Source organism: Bubalus kerabau, chromosome 1, assembly GCF_029407905.1.
Source record: "Bubalus kerabau isolate K-KA32 ecotype Philippines breed swamp buffalo chromosome 1, PCC_UOA_SB_1v2, whole genome shotgun sequence".
In the NCBI taxonomy this organism is placed as follows: domain Eukaryota; kingdom Metazoa; phylum Chordata; class Mammalia; order Artiodactyla; family Bovidae; genus Bubalus; species Bubalus kerabau.
In genome coordinates this window covers 190,596,725-190,619,565 of record NC_073624.1, presented here as the reverse complement: position 1 = coordinate 190,619,565, position 22,841 = coordinate 190,596,725, and the positions used below count along the sequence as shown (strand labels likewise).

Sequence of the window (22,841 nt, the reverse complement as noted above, 5' to 3'; positions counted from 1 at the left end):
TCGTCTATGGGGTTGCACAGAGTCGGACACGACTGAAGCGACTTAGCAGTAGCAGCTAGCTACATTACATTATCTCCATCCCCACTTCCATTCCTACTCTCTGACCATGATAAAATTTCTGAGCTCTCACCTTGGACTTAGATTTTTGGGTCTTCATTGATGAGCACTGCAGGCTTGGATAAAGTGCTTATTACAGAACTTGCTATTGCATAATATTTTATTCTAGATTTAGAAGGTCAGGGAGGGTAAGAAAATAAAGTGAGTTACCCCCAAAGAGTTGGAACACACAATTAGATTATAAGTCAAGTCAATCAGAGCAAAGATACGCTTCCATAAAAAGAAAGGAGGACTCCAGGACCTAAAAGGCCTACCAATACTGTTATTCAGTAGGGCCTTATTTTATCTAAAAAAGGAACGTGTGCATCTGAGAAGGAGCAGCCCATGAAGCATAAATAAAATTTGAGGGTCGATCGGGCACCATCCCAAGGAGAAGGGCCAGCCAGGCCAGCAGGAATGAGTGCCCAGTCCTCCCAGCAGGTCATGTGATCTTTCGTGTGGAAGAAGACATAGGAGAGACTACCTAAGGCTGTTATCATTAATCATTTAAAGCAGATAATTCACTCTTCTGATTCTCTGTCAAGCTCAAGAACCCACTTTCTAATGATTAGGCTCCAAATTGCACACTTAGGAGAAGATAATGCATTCATTAGGAAAACCCGAGAGTCCAGTTCTCTGGACAGTTTTGCTTCTTACAGGAACAGTTAGGCTCCAGATTTTGGAATCAGATGACCTTTATTTGAACCCTGACTCTACCACTTATATACACCCTAACTATGGGATCTTGGGCATTTCCTTCATCTTTTTTCCTCAAATGAAAAAATATCACAAGGTACCACATGACTGTAGAGAGATTAAATGAGTCTATAGATGAAATATACTTAACATAAGTGTCTAGCAAATAGTTAATGAAATCAGTAAGTCTGCATTCTGATTTTATACTTCGCTGATTTTTAATCAAAGCTGGAACACTGAAGAGATGAAAATTTTGATCCCAAAGGTCAAGGACCAAATCTAGACCTTGGGAAATCACCAAGACTCCAGGCTAGCCCTCACCTCCTGGCACCTCCTGGTTTCCATGGGTAACATCTATAAAAAGCCAGGATTTGACTTTATCTCTGAGTGTCTTTTCTTCTCTTTTCCCTGCCCCCTATCTCCCAGACATATTTCTTATGCAGAAGAAGATTTAGGTCTATTTTGCTGTTACAGAGTCAAGAATCATCGCCCTCTAACAAAGGAGAGGCTCTGAGGCTGTTTTTTGTTTTTGTTTTGTTTTTTTTTGCTTTTTACTTCATACTACACACCAAAGGCAATGGCACCCCACTCCAGTACTCTTCCCTGGAAAATCCCATGGATGGAGGAGCCTGGTAGGCTCCAGTCCATGGGGTAACTAAGAGTCGGACACGACTGAGTGACTTCACTTTCACTTTTCACTTTCATGCATTGGAGAGGGAAATGGCAACCCACTCCAGTGTTCTTGCCTGGAGAATCCCAGGGATGAGGGAGCCTGGTGGGCTGCCGTCTATGGGGTCGCACAGAGTCGGACACGACCGAAGTGACTTAGCAGCAGCACACACCAAAAGCATCATCTTCTGGAGGCCGGATGTGTGTTTTTCTAAGGTCATCATTTGGCCTGCCCCACTTCCCCACCTGCTCTTGGGGGAAACACTGCCAGGACACATACAAAGCCACAACATCAGTCACCGATGAAGGCCTCCGTGCAGGGAACTGCCTAAATTACACCCAGGCAAACCAAAGTGACTCTGGCAGATTAAGCAGTTTGTTTTTCTGTTCCAGTTATCAGACCACTCTGTGACAAAAACACCAAAGAAACCCATGGTAAATTGTGTTTAGAGTATGGAGTCTTGACAGTGTTTTTTGGTTTCTATGGAAGTGCCTGCTGCTGCTGCTGCTAAGTCGCTTCAGTCGTGTCCGACTCTGTGCGACCCCAAGACAGCAGCCCACCAGGCTCTGCCATCCCTGGGATTCTCCAGGCAAGAACACTGGAGTGGGTTGCCATTTCCTTCTCCAATGCATGAACGTGAAAAGTGAAAGTGAAGTCGCTCAGTTGCGTCTGACTTTTAGTGACCCCATGGACTGCAGCCCACCAGGCTCCTCAGACCATGGGATTTTCCAGGCAAGAGTGCTGGAGTGGGGTGCCATTGCCTTCTCCGTCATGGAAGTGTCTACAGAATTATTTTTCAGATGTCAGTGGCTGATGCTGGACAAAGCTGTAGAGACTTCTGTCAAACTTTGTAGCAGTGGCATAATTACAGGGGCTAATCGGCAGGCTCAGTGTGAGGTGCCCTCCAAAAAGACTGCAGTGTTCCCCCTCCCCCTCAATTCTTCTAAGTCAAGATAACATGGTTCAAACTTTGAAAACGACCGCTTTTCAGCTGACCATTAGAGAATGTCTATCAAGCATCCAGGAAAACAACTTGATCGCTGCCCTCACAAAACCCACCTAGAGCCTAATAGAAAATACCAAGTATTTTCTCCCTTATATCATTTAATTTAATTCCCACAACCCTGAGGTAGGTATGGTTTTTATCCCCATCCTACAGGAGAATAAACTAAGGCTAAAAGGAGTAAATATTTTGCTTCAAATCACACAGCCAAAAAGTGCGAGAATCTGTGCTTGACCGAACCTGGAATCTCTAAATCCTCGGGTATTGATGGGCACCACTTAGGCCAGGGGGTCCAAACCTTAAACTTGCAGTTTCTGTTTTCCTTATCAAACGAAGCGTCCCTCATTTCACAGACATCACTGACTTTTCGTTCTCCGCTGACCCAGGATGAAGAGCCTGGTACCTCACGATCAGGACCCGGCTGTCAGCCTTGCTGGTGCCCCCAGCTCAGCCGAGGGACCAGTGCGCATGTCTGGGCTGGGGAGCGCCGGACCCCTGGGGTCTGCGAGCGAAACCCGCCCCAGTTCCCTGAGCGCCTCCCACGGGGACCCCTCAGTGACGTGCTCCCGGCCACACAGGCCGGCACCCGCCTGCTCAGGCCAGAAACCCACGAAGCGCCGCGGGCAGTCAGGTTTCGGGCCCGCCTGCAACCGCGAGGCCCCGGCGGGCGCTGAAACCAAAGGCAGATGAGGGAAGCAGCGCCAGGGGACCGAGGCGCCGCGGGCCGCGTAGCCGGGCGAGGGCACGCTGCGCCGCCGCGACGAGCGCCATGGGCTGGCTTATCGGGGTCTCAGGTGGACGCGGCTCGAGCCGGAACGCCGCCGGGACCGCCGTGCGCAGACCCGAGGCCTGGGGCCCCCGCTTCTGGCTGCCGGCCCGCGCTCCGCGTTCTCCGCGCACTCGGGCCCGCCTCTCGGCCGTTTTCGCTTTCGCTTTCTTGCCGAGAGCGTTGAGGAAAATGAAAGTGGCAGTGTCCAGAGCCTGCGCGGCAGCCGTCGGGGCGAGGGGCGCACCGTGCGGGGCGGCCAGCCTGGAGCGGGCGAGCCGGAGCTTCAGCCCGCACCCGGCGAGGTAAGCGCAGCCCCTTTCGCGGTCGCCTCGCGGGCTCCTCCTTGCGGACCGCGCGGGCGGGACGCCAGGAGGCAGTTGGACGTGGCGGGCCCGGCTGGGGGTTCTTGCCGCGGGGTTGAGAGGGCTTGAGATGCGGCACCACTGGGGCTTTCGGGGCTCTGGTCCTCCAGGCCGGGCTGGAAGACCTGGGCGAGCCTCGGACTAACGTGCCAAGGATCTGGCAGCCTGAGGTCGAGGTGGGGCGGGTGCAAGCCAGGCCACCCCTCCCAGCACACATTTTCTTTTTTGTAAAATGCCGCCCCGACCCTCCCCCGTCCCGCCCCACCCCCACCCCCACCGAGTTTCGATGAAAATCAAAGTGGGAGGATGTATATAAAATGCTGAGAAGAGTGTCTCACCTGAGCCCAGCAGGGAGGAATTCATAGTTTACCCCTTCTTACCTATCAAACTCCTCTGTTTCCGCACGCGGCCCCAAACCTCGCTTGTTTGGCCAAGTTTTTCAGATCTGGTGCACTTGCACGCACTTGGGATGCCCTCCAAGCGCACCCTGAACCGGGAAGCTTGCGACTAGTCTCTTTTCGTCGTAGGTATGGAGAGGAGCTAGGCCAGGATGCCACCCACTTCCCAAGGCTCTGTCCAGGTGAAAACAGGGGCTGACTCTACAGGAGCCCCTATCCACGGCTGGCAGAAACGGTCAGAGATGGGTGCAGTGAGGAACTCAGTGCATCCCAGACAAGGACGCTTTCTGTGCAGAGTCCGCCAGCAGAAGGGTGAAAGATGAACGCCCAGATCTTGTATGCCCGCTCAGAATTGGGCTCCTCCTCAAGGCTGTTGGGACAGTCTCTGCTTTTGGGTGCCCCCCCATTCCCTGGCAAGAAAAAATATATATGCAAACCAGTTGTGTAGATGAGGGAAGACACTAAATGTTAGGAGTAAAGTGACGAAATCTGCAGGCACTTGATTTAACATTTGAGTGAAGATGGTTTCTGTAGGCAATACCAAGAACACCACCCCCATTTTAGTCAACTTTTGTCTAGTCTAATCACATGTATCTGATCATAACACCCATTACTGAAAGAAAACTTGAATAACCTTAACTTTGAAAACAGATATAGGTCCTTCCTAATTTTTAAAACATGGAGTTCCTCTTTTGTACTCTGCTTCAGGATGGTGGTGAGAATTCACCACCTTTTAGAAAATACCACCTTTATCATGAGCCAGAAAATCAGATTCTTTGATTTGTGTGATGTACTTTCAACAAGCTGTTCCTTTTCTTCGGAATTCATAATGTCTCTCTCTCCTCTCTCTCTCCTGTTAACTAAATTTAAGCTGTAATGCATGGTTCTCTCCCTTTCCTCTTCTGTCTGTGGGTGGAGAGGGAGGGGGTTGTAGTAGACACCATCCACAGCATTTTCACCATGCCAGGTTCTTGCTTCCATGATGGTGAAAACTGAATGACTCCACTAAAGATCAGGCAAGCCTCTATCTTCCCCACTGCCTTCTTTCCTCCTGGCTTTATTACTCATTGGTTTAGCATGTGATGAACTTCATTACGTTTTTCAGAAGAAAATAATGCGTGGGATTTTATTTTCCGTAGGATGTCAGGACTTCAGAACTAAATTGATCGTATTCTTCAGTTAATGGTGCACACTATAATCCTTGGTCTGTTTAGAGTCATTTTGTTTTATTTCTTTCCTCCTTTTATCTTCCATTTCTCAACACCCTCCCTCCCATGCTTGCATACTTGGGCAGGCATGGTGACATATTTGTTCTTACATCTTTCCTTATATCTTCTCAGAAAATGTGTGTCTTTGAAGGGTATGTCATGTTTTGCTCTTGTTGTACTTATCTGAACAAAAGCCACCGTGCTATAAATCTCATACTGTTTCTCTCTTTTCTTTGGCCACATCGTGTGGCTTGTGGGATTTTACTTCCCAAGAATCGAACCCAGACCCTTGGCAGTGAGAACGAGAAGTCTTAACCACTGGACTGCTATAATTCCCTCATACTGTTGATTTTTTTCCATGTTTTTAAGTCAAACCATCTTGATATATGTGAGTCTAATTCATTAGTCCTGGCTGTTGTGTACTTTTCTATCAAGAGTGTACACCGCAAGTTCTTAACCAGTCTCCTGGGAATAGACGTTAGGTGATCTTCATCTCCTTGCTTCCACAAACAGTGCTGCACCAGAAAGCCATGTGTTCTCTAGCAAGAACTTCTCTGAGACAGATAGATGGATAGATAGATGCTAATTTTGGAATACGTGTATGATGTCATTTACTAAAAACTGCTGCTTTGTGCTGCAGAATGGCTTCATCAGTTTTCTCCCATCAGGAGTGCGTGTAGGGTCCCTTTTCCATCATCTGCCAGCACTTGCTGCTGCTGCTGCTAAGTCGCTTCAGTCGTGTCCGACTCTGTGCAACCCCATGGACTGCAGCGTACCTGGCTCCCCATCCCTGGGTTTCTCCAGGCAAGAACACTGGAGTGGGTTGCCATTTCCTTCTCCAATGCATGAAAGTGAAAAGTGAAAGTGAAGTCTCTCAGTCGTGCCCGACTCTTCGCGACCCCGTGGTCTGCAGCCTACCAGGCTCCTCCGTCCATGGGATTTTCCAGGCAAGAGTACTAGAGTGGGGTGCCATTGCTTTCTCCACTGCCATCACTTACTATTCTCTAATTTACTAACTTTTTTGTCAAACTAGTAGGTTAAAGCAGAACTCCATTTCTGATTCAGTTGAGCATCACATCATAGTGTCCTGCCATTTGTGAATTGCCTGTTTGTCTCATTTACTGTTCCTTTAGGTTTCTGATATTTTTCTGTCTGGTTGTCATTTTGACCCTTATATATTGGTATGCTCACTAAATTGTTAATCGTTCATGGAATGGCAGTGTTATAAATCATCCCCTAGTCTGGTCACCCATCTGTTAACTTCATTTATGGTCTTCATTTATTATTAGCACCTTTATTAAGATATAATTTACATACCATAAAATCCACCCATTAAAAGGATACAGTTCAGTGGTTTATAATATATTTGCAGAGGGTGTAACTATCTCCATAATCTAATTTTAGAACATTTGTATTACTTCATTAGCAATCACTCTCCAGCAGCCCTTAATATTCCCCTCTCCAGCCCTAGGCAAGCACTAATCTACTTTCTGCCTCTATATACTTGCCTTTTTCAGGCATTTTGTATAAATGAGATTGTACAATATGTGGTTTGTCGTGACTGGCTTTGTACACTTAGAGTAATCTTTTGGAGGTTTATCCACATTATAGCATGTATCAGTAGTTTGTTCCTTTTTACTGCCCGGTATATTCCATCCTGTGACTATACTGCATTTTGTTTATCCATTCATCAGTTGGTGGACATTTAGATTGTTTTTGCTTTCTGGCTATTATGAATAATGTTTCCGTGAACACCCACATACAAATTTTTGTGTAAGCATATATTTTCATTTCTCTTGGGTGTGCTGCTAAATCGCTTCAGTTGTGTCCGACTCCGTGCGACCCCATAGACGGCAGCCCACCAGGCTCCCCGTCCCTGGGATTCTCCAGGCAAGAACACTGGAGTGGGTTGCCATTTCCTTCTCCAATGCATGAAAGTGAAAAGTGAAAGTGAAGTCGCTCAGCCGTGTCCGACTCTTAGCGACCCCACTGGACTGCATGCATCCAATCAGGCTCCTCCGTCCATGGGATTTTCCAGGCAAGAGTACTGGAGTGGGGTGCCATTGCCTTCTCCATCTCTTGGGTATATACCTATTAATAAAAGTGGAATTGCTGGATCATATGGTATGTCTGTGTTTAAACTTCCGGTTCACGCATGCAAAGTCACTTCAGTCGTGTCTGACTGTCTGTGACCCTATGGACTGTAGCCTGCCAGGCTCTTCTGTCCATGGGATTCTCCAGGCAGGAATACTGGAGGGGGCTGCCATGCTGCCATACTTTTCCAAAGTAGCTGCAACATTTTACATTCTTACCAGCAGGGCATGAGTGTTTCAATTTGTTTGCATTCTCACCAACACTTGTGTATATTTTTTATTATAGCCATCCTAGCAGGTGTAAATTTCTAGCTTATTGTGGTTTTAATTTGCACTTCCTGGATGACTTATGATATTGAGCATCTTTTAATGTGCTTATTAACCATTTGTATATCTTCTTTGGAGTAATGTCTGTTCATATCTGTTTGGAAAATTTGATTGTATTTTGTTACTGAGTTGTGTTATTTATATATTGTTTCTTTTTTCTTATGACATCTGAAATCATCAAGGTGTCTTTAGCTCCATTCTTTCCTTCCTTCATTTCATTCAGTGACTTGGAATTCTGTATCCTATTAGGAGCCCTAAACGTAGGTAAACGTTTTCCTACAAATGCTAAAAATTAATTAAAATCTCCAATTTCATCCCAAACATAAGCAACATTTTAGCATGTTTTTAATTCTCTTCTTCTCCCACAGGCACATGTGTGTGTCTGCCTGAGAATTATTGAAATAATCTGGAAGCCTCTTATTGTTATTAACTCTTCATGCTTCAAAATACATTTTTATTTTTCTATTTTATAAGTCTTTTCTTAAGAATTGCATTAATTTGTAACATATTTGCAATTACCTATCACACCAAGATAGGAAGGCTTGACCATATATTTATTTTAGAGTTTTGATTGACATACTGAAAATTTTTAGTGATTTGTGTCTCAACAGTAGTGCCTCGCTGGGTCTCTTTATTTCTCAGAAGCATTATGTGAATCCATGTTATTCTGATCCTTATTTGACCTTTGCCAGAACAAAAGCATTCTAAAATTTGCAAATGCTAAAGTCACTTCCTCATATTTTACTGCGTTTACTTTAGCTTGGTTAAACCAAGTGCGGTATCAGTTTTGCAATATCACTAGCCGAAGGTTTACATAATTGCCTTCCCCCCAGCGTCAGAAACTGGCCAGAGGAATATGAAAATAGCTTTGAAAATTCAGCTGCTGAGTATCTTACACTACAAAGCTTAACATTTTTGTTTATGACAGTATTTGAGGGTGAAGTAAATCAGGCACTCTAATAGTAAAACTATGGTAAAACTAACTTGGATGGAGTTTATCAAAACCTTCTTAAAACGTCCATATGTTTTTATCCCAGTAATTCTACTTTCAGCATGTATCCTAAAACATGTTTGCCTTTGGGCTTTTTTCAGGTGGTACGGGGTAATTCTAGGTGGGGTATATTTGCAGCATCACATAACACTGACTCCCATGGCGAGAAAGTTATTCCTCTGGTCGATTCTTTTCCAATCTTCTGATCAAGGGAAGGAGAAAAATCTCAGCTTGGGACTAGTATGTCTTTAACACCGTGTTAAGCCTTCCTAATCCCACTTGATATGAAAGGATGAGCAAAGGGATAGCAATATCAACTATATTTTCATGACACCATTGTGTTTTCCATTGTATTTATTCTTATGACTGTCTTCATTTATGACATTTAATGCTGGCTTTCCATTTACAGTAGTAAATAAGGTTTGCTTTTAAAACATTTATTTAAGGGTAGAAATGAATTGATTTAAAGAGAAATGTTAAGTACAGTATATATGACATTTAATTATGGGAAAATAATAATAGTGATGTATGGATGGCTGAAAGGTGTGAAACATGACCCTAAGAAATAATCTGAGCTTCAGACACAGATTTTAAGTGAGGAGGTTTTCTTATAGATGGGGCTGTTCCTCCCAGTCTGACTTCTGTTATCATGAAGTTAGAAACCAGTTAGTTGTCCAGCAATTAGGGATTAATTAAGAGATTTTGATACCATGGAAAAATAGTGATAGAATACTGCCAACTGTTACAAGTATATTTAATGACATGGAAAAATTATATACTATTAGATAAAACAAAGCTGGTTGCCAAAGAAAACTGTGCACAGTATCCTAATATTGTTAGAAAGTGTATGTTTGTATGTATGTCAGTGTGTGAGAATCTCAAAAATTATTGGAAGAAATATTTACAAATAAGTTACCTCTGAACCATTGGGACTACAGGAAATGTTTGTTTTTTCCAGTAATAAACATGTCACTTTTGTCAACAGAAAAACAGTTTATATAAATAAGTGTTTTAAAATGAACCCATTGGAACGTCCCCAGGACTGCCTGGTGTTCTGCCGTCTGCAGGCGCTCCTGCGTCCTTGTGTGAATGCTCCAAGCATCCAGCCGGGTCTCTGGCCTGCAGAGCCGCAGCAGGTTGGCAAGACTTCCTTGTCACCACTCAGTGTCCTCCAAGGTTCTTCTTCTTAGTGTGTCTATATTTATACTTTTGGCGTAAAACAGAACATATCTAAAATTCCCTCTTCTCAATAGCCCTATTAGGTTGGGCCAAATTAGAATCCCACTTTCTTAGCGGGTCTGAATCATTAGATAGGAATGGAGGAGATGGTGAGAGAGGGTCTCCTAGTTTCTCCTTTATTCTTTTTCTGTAACTTCTGCATTATTCTACTGACCATGAAATTTCTACATGTTGGGTAAAACCATGTTTGTGTTTGTTTCACCTGGGTTTAAGATATGTGTATTTAAATTTTAAATGCCTCCTTTCCAGGATTACAAAATCTCTCTTAGGAAGAAAAAAAGGTTCACAGCAAGGCCTCATGTTTGGCCGGAACACTTGCTACTTTTTTACTGGTAGAAATTCCTAGGTTGTTACTTCTTAGAGCATGTTCCTGGAAGTCCCTGGACTTCTTTGTGGGAAAGGGGTTGACAGGTCCCTGTCAAGTGAGCAAATGGTGTCTGTGTCTGGAGGTGGTCTTACCCCCCTGTGCAAACTTCCTCCTTCTACAGAGGGTAGTGGGCTCTGCCTAGGGTGAGCCAGGCAGGTCCTGAGCCTAAAGAAAGCCTGCTTCAGCATTCCAGTAATGTCTGGAACTTGACTGGCAAATACCTCCCCTCCTGAGGTCCTTCTGTTCCCCTTCACCTCTCTGCCACTGCTGTGGTTCAGGCTCTCACATCTCTTGTCTGGGGGACACAGTGACCTCCAGCTGGTCCCTGCCTCCACTTCCCCTTACTTATAATCTGTGTTTTACAGAAGCCAGTGTGTAGTAGTGTATTGTTGCTATAACAAATGAACACAAGATTAGTAGCTTTTAACCATCCAAATTTATTATGTTACCATTGCAAAGTTTTCAGAAGTGCTCTTTTCCTTCTGGAGCTCCTGGAGGAGAATCATTCTGTTGACTTTTCCAGCTTCTGGAGGCTTCCTGCATTCCTTGGCTCATAGACCCTTCCTCCACCTCTAAAACTAACAAGTGTTTCTCACGCTGCAACACTCTAACACTCATCTTCTGAATCTCACTTTGCCTCCCTCTTACAGGGACACTTGTGATTACATTGGGTCCACCTGGATAATCTCCCCATCTAGAGATCCTTAATCACATCTCCAGTGCTCTTTTTGTCATTGTAAGGCAATATAGTCATAACTTCCGGGAATTTAGATATTGACTTCTTTGGCGGGACCATTATTCAGTCTACCACACAATGTAATCGTTTAAAAACACACACAGCCAACCATGTTACTCCTCTGCCTAAGGCCCTGGTGTGGTGCTCTCCTCAGAGGATAAGGACCTCCTGTGGCTGGAAGTGCCGTGCAAGGGCCACTCCCCCCCACCTCCTTCTGCTTCCCATCTCCCTACTCTGCCTCTGGCCTGCTGTCTGTGATCCAGCCTTTGCACATGGTCTGCTTTTTACCAAGGATTCTCCTCCTTCTCCCACTGCATCCCAGGTTCCTGAGCTCCCTAAGATGCTCTCACTGGGACCTGTGCCATTCTGCTATCACACCTACTACAGGTCAACATCTTCGCTTTTACTTAAGTGATCATATGCTTCTCCCATGTGAGTAAGTAACCCCTACAGTCAGGGGTCATGTCTATTTTCATTCCATCAGTGCGTCTCAGTATGGAGTCTGCTTGTGGCGAATGGTTAGTAAGCTCTTGGAAATGCATGAATAAACGAATGAATATTAGCAGCATGGTCATCACCCTCTATCCCCTTTACCCTGCTTTTTTCTTCTGTACAACGTTTATCACCTCCTCTATTGTGGCTTCCCTCCACCAGAATGGAAGCTCTTTGAGAGCAGAGACTTTGTCTTTTGCGTTCATGCCGTTATTCCCAGGTCCTAGAGCAGCATCTGCTCCATAACGGGCATTTGATAAATATTCAGGAATGGATGATCTGGGGATGTTCAGAATCTGTCCCAGAGTTTTCTTATCTGACCCTTCTTTGAAATCAGGTATTACCAAGTTTTTCATTTTAGTTATTCAGCCTAACTCAATAATCAGGCAAATTGGCAGAGACCTCCTAAAACATTCACCCAATTTTTATGAGGATTAAATGAGCTAATAAATATAAGGCATTCAGAGCAGTGTCTGGCACATGGTGAGCCCCGTATAAGGGTTTGCTGATGTTGTTAAGATATACTTGAGCCCTTGATTGTTTAGAATTTTTACCATGTCTCAACTCTGTGGTGGGATCCCAGATGCAGAACTGAGTGAGCTCTTCTGGTTCTTGCACCTGGACAGGACCCAGGTGTTTCAGCCCAGGCAGGAGGGCTTCAGGTGGGTGATTTGAACCATAACTTGTGTTTTTTTCTGTTTTGCCTGCAGATGGCGGTAGGCCCTGGACTTCCCTGCACTGCAGGCAGTGATGAGGCTGGGCAGCAGAGAAACAAGAAAATGGACTCCCTTCTCCTGAAGACAAGAATGCCAGCTACCAGCCATGGGTGAGCTTCCAGCTTGACCAGAGTTTTTCTCTTATTTCTTCCACATTATTTGTTGTTGTTGTTATACAGGATTGGTGTAGACCATACTTGTTTGATTTTGGGGTAGTTTGTTGATTTTCACAGTTTGTTTATCAAGACAGAAAAGCAATAGCAGTGAAACCAGAAATATTACTGGAATGTTACTGAGGGAATGGAGGGCCAGGTGCTCATGCTCTGCACTGGGAGTGCAGCATCCCCTCACTTATGCTCCTTGGGCCTGTCCCTTTTGTCGTCCTAGGGCATGGTACCCACCCAGGCAGTCCCTTTAATTCAACAAGTGTGTGGTAAGCTGGAAATATGAGGTGTTCTTTGCATGGACTTTGTGGTCCTTCTTGCAGTTGCTCACTGGGCAGACTGTTCCTGTGCTGCTGGAGAGACGCCCCTGGCCAGCAAGGCCCAGGGCTTCTTTGTGCTCACCCTGACCTTGTTGCCCCCACAGAGGGCTTCTTCCCCGGATCTCCCCGCTGATCCCGCACTGGGCAATTTCACAGCTCTAGTTTATTTGTCCTAAAACCACCATCAGCGTTGTCACCTGAGCAGTTTGAGTAGAGAGTGTTTCTGTTCTATTTTAACCCCATTTGTGAGATTTGTCCTCAGCAGGCAGTAATTCTAAGTTTCCTATTTGGTAATAAGAATACTTTCTGTCCTTAATGCTAAGGACAACTACACCACTTCTTGGCATTCTGATGGGGTCTAACAAAGGCCTTCCTTGAATTTCAGCATCTGCCTGGTATGGTGGTGTCCTTCCCTTAGCTACAATCCCCTTAGGGTCCTGCCCGACAAGAATTCTGGGACACCTTCCCTCTCAGTGTCACAAGTCTTTGGGAGGAACTTGATGTTCCCTTGACCTTCACCCCAATCTATGCCAGCTTTGCCTCAAGCCTCTATGTGTTAGGCACTATGCTCCACGGTTTACATCTTATTCAGTCTCCTTGCAAACAAAACAAAAAAAAATAAGTGATACAATTCATTTGTTTCAAATATGGAAACCAAGACTCAGAGATTAGGTTACTTTCAGAGCTAAAATGTAGCAAGCCATAGTGGCAGCCCAAGGTCTCCGAAGCTCTTGCCTGTTAGCAGAAACTTAGGCTGCGCCTTCCCTGATAGCTCAGTGATAAAGAATCCGCCGGCCAATGAAGGAGATGTGGGTTCGTTCCCTGATCTGGGACGATCCCATATGCAGCAGAGCAACTAAGCCCGTGCACCACAGCTACTGAAGCCCACGTGCCCTAGAGAGTAGCCCCTGCTCGCTGCAACTAGAGAAAAGCCCACACAGCGCCGGAGACCCAGTACAGACCCCCCAAAAAATAAATAAAATGATTATTTTTCTAAAGTTAGACTGGCCACTTACAGGTAGAAGATGAATTATATTTGCATACATGTATCTGTAATACACTTCTTTTTTCATATTTTATTTAACCTGAACTGTTGGCACACACTGGTAAAATTTGCCCTTATTACTCTTTGCCTTATGTGCATCATTATGTGTACCAGTTGATGCAGGGTAGTCCAGTAGTTTATCTGAAGAACCTGTAACCTCCGTAAATTGAAAAGGTTTGATTTCAAACGTCTGAAGTCTTCCTCTGCACCTGGGAGGTTTAGTGACCCATTTGAGGAGGAACAAACTGACAAACGCCAAGCGTAAATCTGTTTCAGCCTAGTTCCAGTAAAACTGACACAACCTCAGTCTAAACTGTTGTCAGGGTCAGCCGTTTTATAAACCAGGTCACTAACAAGTACCTGCTGATATCTGAATGTTTTAAAATATTACAGTTAAAACTGTGGTCGGTGAAAGAAAAACTGTCCTTTGTCCCCTGGGACTGCTTTAGGGCACTTATTCTCAGGCCACTCAGGACACCCTTGAGGGCACATGAATTCTGGATGTTTCAAACTGATACACTTGTACCGTAGTCTCAGAAATCACAGGCACTAACTTGAGATTGTGGAGTAGTCCACAATCTCAAGTGGAGTGGAGTACTTTTTCTGTGTCCTCTTTTTAAAAAATTTTATCGAAGTATAGTTGATTTAAAATGTTGTGTTAGTTTCTTCTGTACAGCAAAATGGGTTATACATAGATATATCCAGTAATACACATCTATATTATTTTTCATCTCTTTTCCATTATGTTTATCATGGGATATTGAATATAGTTTCCTGTGCTATACAGCAGGCCCTTGTTATTTGTATCTTCTGTATATATTAGTAATCGTTTGCCTCTGCTAATCCCAACTCCCAGTCCTCCCCCCAGCCATGCCCTCCCCCTCGGCAGCCACAGTCTGTTCTCTGTATCTGTGAGTCTTTTCTGTTGCGTAGATATGTTCATTTGTGTTGTATTTTAGATTCCACATGTAAGTGAGACTGTATATTATTTGTCCTTCTCTTTCTGACTTATTTCACTTAGTATGATAATCTCTAGGTTTATCCATGTTGTTGCAAACAGCATTATTTTATTCTTTATGACTAATACTCCATTGTATAAACATGGTACATCTTCTTTGTCCATCCAAATGTCAACGGACAGTTAGGTCGTTTTCATGTCTTGGCTATTGTGAATAGTGCTGCTATGAACATAGGGGTGCGTGTATTGTTTTGAATTACACTTTTGTCTGTATATGTGCCAAGGAAAGGAATTGCTGGGTCATGTGACAATTCTATTTTTAGTTTTTAGAGGAACTCGCATACTATTTTCCTTAGTGTTTGCACTAATTTACATTCCCACCAACAGTGTCAGAAGGTTCCCTTTTCTCTATACCCTCTCCAGCATTTGTTATTTGTAGGTATTTTTAATGATGGCCATTCTGACCAGTGTGAGATGGTACATCATTGTAGTTTTGATTTATATTTGTCTAATAATTAGCAATGATGAGCATGCTTTCTTTGGAGAAATATCTATTTAGGTCTTTTGCCCACTTTTCAGTTGGGTTGTTTGGGTTTTTTTTTGTTATTGAGTTGTATGAGTTGTTTGTATATTTTGGAAATTAGGCTTTTGTTGGTCATGTCATTTGCAAATATTTTCTTCCAGTCCATAGGTCATCTTTTTGTTTTGTCTGTTATTTCCTTTGCTGTGCAAAACTTATGTTTGATTAGGATCCATTTGTTTATTTTTGCTTATTTCCATTGCCTTGGGAGACCGACCCAAGAAAACATTGGTAAGATTTATGTCAGACAGTGTTTTTGCCTGTGTTCTTTTCGAGGAGTTTTATGGTGTGATGTCTTCTTTATGGTGTTGTGTCTTCTTTTTAAGAAACAGCTTTATTGAAATATATTTCTCATACTGTGCAATTCACCCATTTAAAATGTACAGTTCAGTGGTTTTTAGGATGTTCATGGAATTGTGCATTCATCACCAAAGTCAACTTAAAACATTTTTCATTACCCCTAAAAAAAACTGTGTACCCCTAATTATTGCCTCCCCAATCTCCCCATTTCTCCCAGCCGCTGAAAACCACGAATCTACTTTCTGTCCCTAAAGATTTGCCTATCCTGGATCATATGAATAAAACCATACAATATGGGGTCTTTTGCGTCTGGCTTCTTGCACTTCAGCTTGATGTTTTCAAGGTTCATCCACATTGTAGCATATGTCAGTATTCCATTCCTGTTCATTGCCAAATAATATTCCATTGTATGGGGATACCACATTTTATTTATTCATTCATCATTTGATGGATGTTAGGGTTATTTCTATTTTGGGGCTATTACAAATAATGCTGCAGTGAGCATTTTTGTGTACAGGTTTTGTGTGGACTATGTTTTGTGACTCTGTAAGTGTACTGACCAAGTCCTGTTTTTAAAAATATGATAAAGGAAAAGAACTAAGTTGCCATTGTTTGAAATTTAAAGGGACAGTTTCTTCGTGTCGATGTAGAATTGCATTCCAAAAGATTATCTAATACCAGGTTAAAATCAAAAGATATCTTGATACTCTAATATCTCTCTTGAGTTTTCTAAGTGGTATCTTTTAATATTCTTTAAAAAAACACAAGAAAGAAATATACATTGGTCCTTAGGTCTTACTTGAAACAATGTAGAATTAGTTTACCTGGGGAGTTATGCAAGTACTTTTTTCCAGATGTATTTAGTAGATGAGTGGGGGAAGCAGAGGCACGGGCCAGAGAGAGGAACAAGGCAGGAGGGAGATCTCAGGCGGTGTTGCTCAGCTTCCCCAGGGCCCACCCCTGTGGCCACAGGCGCTGGCCAGTCATTCTTAGTGTGCCTATTGCTTGTTCTCTGGGTGTTGTGCTTCACAGCTGAGTGCTTCTGTGTCCAGTTTCACTCTGCTTCTGACTCACAAAGCTTTGGTGTTGAGCTGTTGGTTTTTAGTAAAAGCAGATGTTAGAAAGAATATGCTGAAGGGTGAATCAGCCCCTAAGGGTCTTTGATAGACATGGTCCTAAAAAACACTTCCTGTCTGTTTGTTGTGTGTTGTTTTTTTTTTTTTTTAACACCAGTTAACAGTTTTCAGTTTAACTGTGTTTTCCTTCCTGAAATCTTGAAGTGAGACTAGTCCTTGTGATTTATTCAATGCATTGTTTTTAGGGAGTTCTTTTACTTGTCAAGTCTGGGTTGGAGGTAGAGGTGGGTTTTTTTTTTTTCCCCTTCCCTTGGGTAATAGAGGTAGTATTGGAGAGCATTTTAACTGAATTCTAACTTCAGATGAGTTGGCAAGAATTTTTATGTATTATTTAATGCCTGGTAAGGAAGAGACATCATAAGAGAAGAGACAGTTGCCCTCAAGGATCCCACATTCTGGTTGGAGAGTCAAAACTTTGTTCCTACCTGTTAACATGCAATACTTACACCAGTGAGTGCCCAGAAAAGCCCATGTTGGGGAGACTTCGTGCTGCCTGCCCCTGGGCTTAGGATGACTCTGGTAGGAGAGAAGAAAGTGGGTGGTGGCCCCAAGTGCGCAGGTATGAGAAGGAGCAGGAGTGTTGGAGGGAGTCAGAGGGACCATACCTGGTACACTGGGTTGACCGGATTTTGGTGATGGTGGGATTTGATGATCAAGCCAGGGAGTTTGACTTAATATCACGAAGAGTAGGAAGTAAAGACTTTTGAACAGGAAGACAAGCTTACTAAAGGGGGGACATTTATTTCCATTTTGCACCTGAGAAAAGCAGTGTTTTTCAAATGTTGTCTTTTCAAATGACTCTCCAAAATCACACGGCTGATGGAGGTTGGATCTGTCAGACCCCAGAGTTCACACACACACACACTTGTGTTCACGCTGGCCTGCGTTATCTGCAGAGCACAGACTGGTCTCCAGTTCACGAAGGCTTCCCCCAACTCTGACCTCATGTGACCCTCTGACACTTGCGTTCACGCTGGCCTGCGTTATCTGCAGAGCACAGACTGGTCTCCAGTTCACGAAGGCTTCCCCCAACTCTGACCTCATGTGACCCTCTGAATCTATACATGGCTGCATTTGTTTGTGTCACTCCCTGGGCTGACCCAGTCTAGGGGGGAAAGGAGACTTTGGGCAACTCACTTGCCAGCCTGTCTGAGGCCCTGGGAAAGCAGGGACAGGAACCTAGCCAGACCTTCATGGTCTGCACAGCAACAGCCCAGACAAGTTCCAAGAGCTGCGAGACTGACAGGGGAATTTTGGAGGTACAGGCCCCCAGGCATGCCTTCCCTCCACAGTGGGAGCCACAAGGCTGATCAAGATCTGGGCAGGGCGACAGCACAGCTGCAACCACAACACAAGTTGACTCTTGCTGCTACCTTAATCCTCCAACGCAGGCCAGAGGATGTGAGGACGCGTGTTGATGTTTTCCATTCATTCCTTTGTTTATTCCTTCATAAAGTATTCAGCAAACAGCTAAGGACCTTAAAGGTGTCAGTCTGTAAGCTTACAGCAGTGAACAAAACAACCTGCCTTCCTGGAGCTTGCAGTCTGATTCTGGAGACAGGCAGTGCCTTTTTGTTGTTGTTGTTGTTGGCTGTGCTGGGTGTTCATTGCTGTGCGGGCTTTGCTCTAGTTGCCGTGAGTGGAGGCTACACTCCAGTTGCGTTGCAAGGGTTTCTTGTTGCGGTGGCTTCTCTTGTTGTGGAGCACCACTCTAGGTCGTGGGGGCTCAGTAGTTGTGGTTTGTGGGCTCTGAGCACAGGCTCAGTAGTTGTGGCGCACAGGCTTAGTTGCTCCATGGCGTGTTGAGTCTTCCCAGACTAGGAATCAAACCCGTGTCTCCTGCACTGGCTGGGGAATCCTTTACCACTGAGCCACCAGGGAAGCTCAGACAGACAATGCTTTATGCAATGTTTGGGAGCAGTAGATGCTGTGAGGAAGAGTCAAGCAGGGAAAGGACTTAGAGTGAAAGGGTAGTCCAGGAACACTTCTTTAACGGTGTCTTTGAGCAGAAGTCTAGGTGAAAGTCAGGGAGCAAGCAAAGTGAATGTCTGTGTTCCAGGCAGAGGGAACAGTAAATTCATAGCCCTGAGTCAGGATTGTTTGCACAACAGGAAGGAGGCCAGTGCACAGAGAGCCCTCTCCTCCTGCCAGGGAGGAGAGGCAGCAGCGGGAGGAGGGGCTCACCTCGCAGGGCACTGAGGGAAGGTAGGATCTTGCTCTCCTCCCAGCTCTAAGGTGTGGTTGAAGCATTGTTCCTGGTTGGTTGACCTCCGATCTCAGAATTCTGTTTAGACCCTTCCCTGGCAGTATTAGCCACTATTATTAGTTCTGTTGTCTGCAACTATGAGCCCTGATACAGAGCTTTGCCAGGAGAGGGAAGACCAACCACGGTCAGAAATCAATATTGACCAGCTTTGTCGTGAAATAAAATTTGCTTTTAAGGTTAGAAAGGGTATACTTGAATATTATATTAAAATGTTTAAGTTTTGGTTGGAGGGGCTCCACCTTAACACAAATGGGAATCCTAGTTCTGTCTTCCTCTTAATCTCCCTGCGGAGGGCCTAAGTTGGCCAACTTTGCTTAACCTTTCTGGTGTCATCCATAGAATTTGGCTCGTCGTGGCATTCTTGCCCACAGGGAAGGAAGAAGGGGGAAAAAAAATGACTTATTGAGGGTCTTTCCCGTCTTGGAGGTCTCTGATTCTGTGGACACATTCTGCAAAATGTGCTTCAGGGGACTAGGGTTATACCTTAAGTGATGTCCAGGGAGTTGTGATTTTTATTTATATTTTGAAGCCCCTCTTCCCTTTTTTTTTTTTTTTTTTTTTTGCTTTGAAACAATTTTACAGGTGTCCTTTATAAAGTAACTCTGTATGTCACAGTGGGGAACAGCTTAGAAAACACATGATCCTGAGAGCCAGAGCCACCCTTTCTAACTATGTGGCTCTGGGCATGTCTCCTAACTTCCCTGTTCCTCCACAGTTTGCTGCAAATGGCGGGGAAAATAATAGCTACCTCAAAGGAGTCTCTGAAGATGAATGTGATAATGCATCCAGCATAGGGCCTGGCTCAGAGTAAAACCTCAGTGAACGTCAGCTGTGATGATGGTTTAGACCAGGGAGGTCGAGTGACTTGCTTAAGGTCATGTGGAGAGTTAGGAGCAAAGCTGGAAATAGGAGCCATGGCTCATGGAGTTCCAGGCCAGTGCTTTCTCCCCAGGATTCACTTTGGTGTCCAAGAGAAAATGGTAATGTACAGGAACAGCTCTGAGTCTAATGCTCTGGCAGCTGGTACTGGCTGTTGTAGGGGATTGAGGCACAAGGCCTTCTCAACACACGGGACCCTCAGCCTTGGGCCTTAGGACCCCTTCAAAGAAGGGCATCCATGGTAACAGATGTTGGGAGCCTCCTTTGTTTTCTGAGAGGCAGAATGGGGCTGGGGGCAGTTCTCTTCCCCATCCCCCACCAGACCAGATCAGACCTGCACCACCCTTGCCCTCTCCCCAGGGGGCGACACAGACTAAACCTGGAGTGTGGGGGCGCCTGAGCAAACACACAGGGGGCAGGTGGGCACTCTAGAACTCTTTGTCCTGAGCAAAGCTGGGCCCTTACTCCTACAGCAGGACCCTGTACCTCAGGCCTGCAAAGTGGCTGTGGGAGGAGTCTCCTAAGACCCTCTGGGAAAAGCAGCCTGACTTGCCCTATGGGGGAGGGATGGCAGATGCTCTTCCAGCTGCCCTGGTCACCCTGCGGCCCGAGGACTGCTCCCACTGGTCTTAGGTACACAGTTGTGGCCCTTGCTCCTAGCAAAGTAATTTTAAGGTCTACCCAAGTGGGTTTTCCCAGGATATGCACAGCTCTTAAAATGTTGCTTCAGCTAGTATAGCACAGTAGAGAAGCCCACAATCAGTCAGGCCTGGGCTTGAATCCCAGGTGTGCTTCTTTGAGTGTGTACACAGGTGAGTGGAGGTGTACTTAGGAAATTGTTCAGCTTCTTCACCTCTCATTGTCTACATCTGTAAAATGGGAACAAAGAGTGCCTACCTCACAGAGTTGCAGCTTGAATTAAATGAAATAACCTGCGTGAACTGCTTAGCATGTGCATGGCCCATGCTGGCTATTTTTATCATCCTTGTCAAGCGCATGGGTCCGCTCCACTAATCTGTGGGTGGAAACAGCTTTCACGTGTGGTTCAGTCTGTTGTAGGCTGTACATGAGGAGCCTAGAATGACTGAGCGAAAGAGCTCAAACCTGTCTTTGCTGTACTGTTATTTGTAGTCATTTCTGTTATCCAAGGCAGGTAATTAAGTTTCTGCTGGTGTGTAATACCATGCCATTTAATTCCCTGTTTCTCTTCTGTTTAGTTCATTGTTCTTGAAAGAAAAAATAGTTACACAGCTAAAATGCATTGAGTGTTTTATAACTAAAAGTTTTATGCATTATCCTCTTTAATTCCCATAATAACCAAATGAAGAACCAGAGGTTAAATGATGCCTAAGGCTACTCTGCTGTCGTGCAGCAAGGCCAGGCCTCGCAGGTCCAGTTAGAGGCCATGCTCAGCCCTGCACCGCCTCCCTAAACAGGGCAGTGGTTGACCTTGGTGGCCTTGAGGAGTCAGGAGTCTGGTCTGTCCCCCAGCCCCCTCCCTGTGTGTCACAGAGGGGAGAGTGAGAATCTGTCCCTGAGAACACTGTGACTCTTCCTTTGGTAGCCACTTCAGGGTCTGCAGGGGCAGTGGCTTCTCTCTTAGCCCCCTTGTAGTGTCCCTTTGAGGCCAGTTGTCCATCCTTGAGGGTCGTTCTGTCGAGGGTGTGCTCTGTCGTCAGGTGGACACGCTGACAGTGAGGGTGACCTTCCCCTGGCATGCTGAGGGTGGGACCTTCTGCCCCTCTGACCGCGGTGCTTGGCATCCAGTGCAAATGTGGCCACTCTTCATCCCTGTCTGCCCTCCAGCCAAGTTGCTTGACCACAGCTGACTCCTTCCTCAGAGGTCTGTAGGACTCCTGGCTCTGAGAACAGAGAAAGTGGCCTGTGAGCCCGCTGGATCTCTTGAGGAGATGAGAGGCCGTGTTTAGCATGGCCCGCAGTCCCTGGATTGACCCAGGTAGTGGTGGATCTGCTCCAGCCACAGCAGCCCTTCCAGGGCTACCCAAGGCGCCTTGAGGCCTGAGAGCCAGCATCCACTCTGGGGGATTCTTCATTCAGCAAGCACTTATTGAGCACCTGTTTTGTGCCTCCAGAGCCCACGTGAAAGAGACATCAGGTGTCAGTTGGTGTAGGGCTGTGTCCAGCCCAGCGGGCAGGGCCACTGGTGGCCACCAGGGAGCACCACCGCTCTCAGAAGGACCCGAGGCTGGCAGAGGAGCCAGGTTGGCTGTGTTGCTGTTTATGTGAGCAGCTTCCATGACAACCGGAAGATAATTACCTGAGGTCAAGCAAATCCTGGAGCAAGATTAGGGTGTCTGGATAGGGTGGGGACTGCACTGTTATTTGGAGACCCTTAAGTGACCAGAATCTTTTGGATGGTCTATTCAATATGTTTAACTAGTTTGTTAATTAATTAATGCCCCACTATATTCCAGAAAGGATTCAGAGTGATTTAGAGGGAAGAAGGTATCCTCAGCTTGCTCTGAGCTAAATGTTAGGGTTTAGACCTCACAGGGGTCATTTACCAGCTCAGCTCCATGCTCCCAGGGCTGGCTCCCTGGAAAGCACAGCCTTTGCTGCCAAAACTGGTTTGCAGCATTTCTGTGCTCACCTCCTGGTTCCTTTGCAACAAGTGGCCCCGACGTCTTCCTGCCTTGAAGCAAACCACGTGACTTAAGAGAAGCAAATCTGACCTCAATTACCAGGCGCAAATATCAGTCACTGGGAGTAACCAGGAGGCCAGTGTCCCTGGTCGTTTCGGCCTCTGGCGTTAAACATTAAGAGTGCACTGTTCAGGATGTGATAAAGCCTGTCTCTCACAGTTTATGGTTTCCAGTAAACCAAAGGACTTCAAGGAAGGGCCAGGGGCAAGGGAGAGACTCAAGGCCTGGCCTGCCGCTGAGCTGGCAGAGCAGTTACTGCAGGAGCAGAGGGGCAGGAGGGAGGCGGCAGCTTCTCAAGGCTGTTTCTGTGGCAGAGCCAGAGAGACATGCTGCCAAGCCACGTGAGGCAGGGCCAGCTGCTACACCC

The 22,841-nt window shown here is 45.5% G+C and overlaps 1 protein-coding gene across 1 annotated transcript in view; it reads left to right on the top strand.

The window, feature by feature from the left end:
- The first annotated feature begins 2,852 nt into the window (after window positions 1-2,852).
- LOC129625354 (uncharacterized) overlaps window positions 2,853-22,841 on the top strand; it is a 30,899-nt gene continuing 10,910 nt past the window's right edge. The window contains exons 1-3 of the mRNA XM_055543571.1: window positions 2,853-3,128; window positions 3,198-3,536; window positions 12,158-12,273. Of these exons, the coding sequence (XP_055399546.1) occupies window positions 2,853-3,128; window positions 3,198-3,536; window positions 12,158-12,273 (731 nt within the window). The remainder of the gene's footprint in view (window positions 3,129-3,197; window positions 3,537-12,157; window positions 12,274-22,841) is intronic.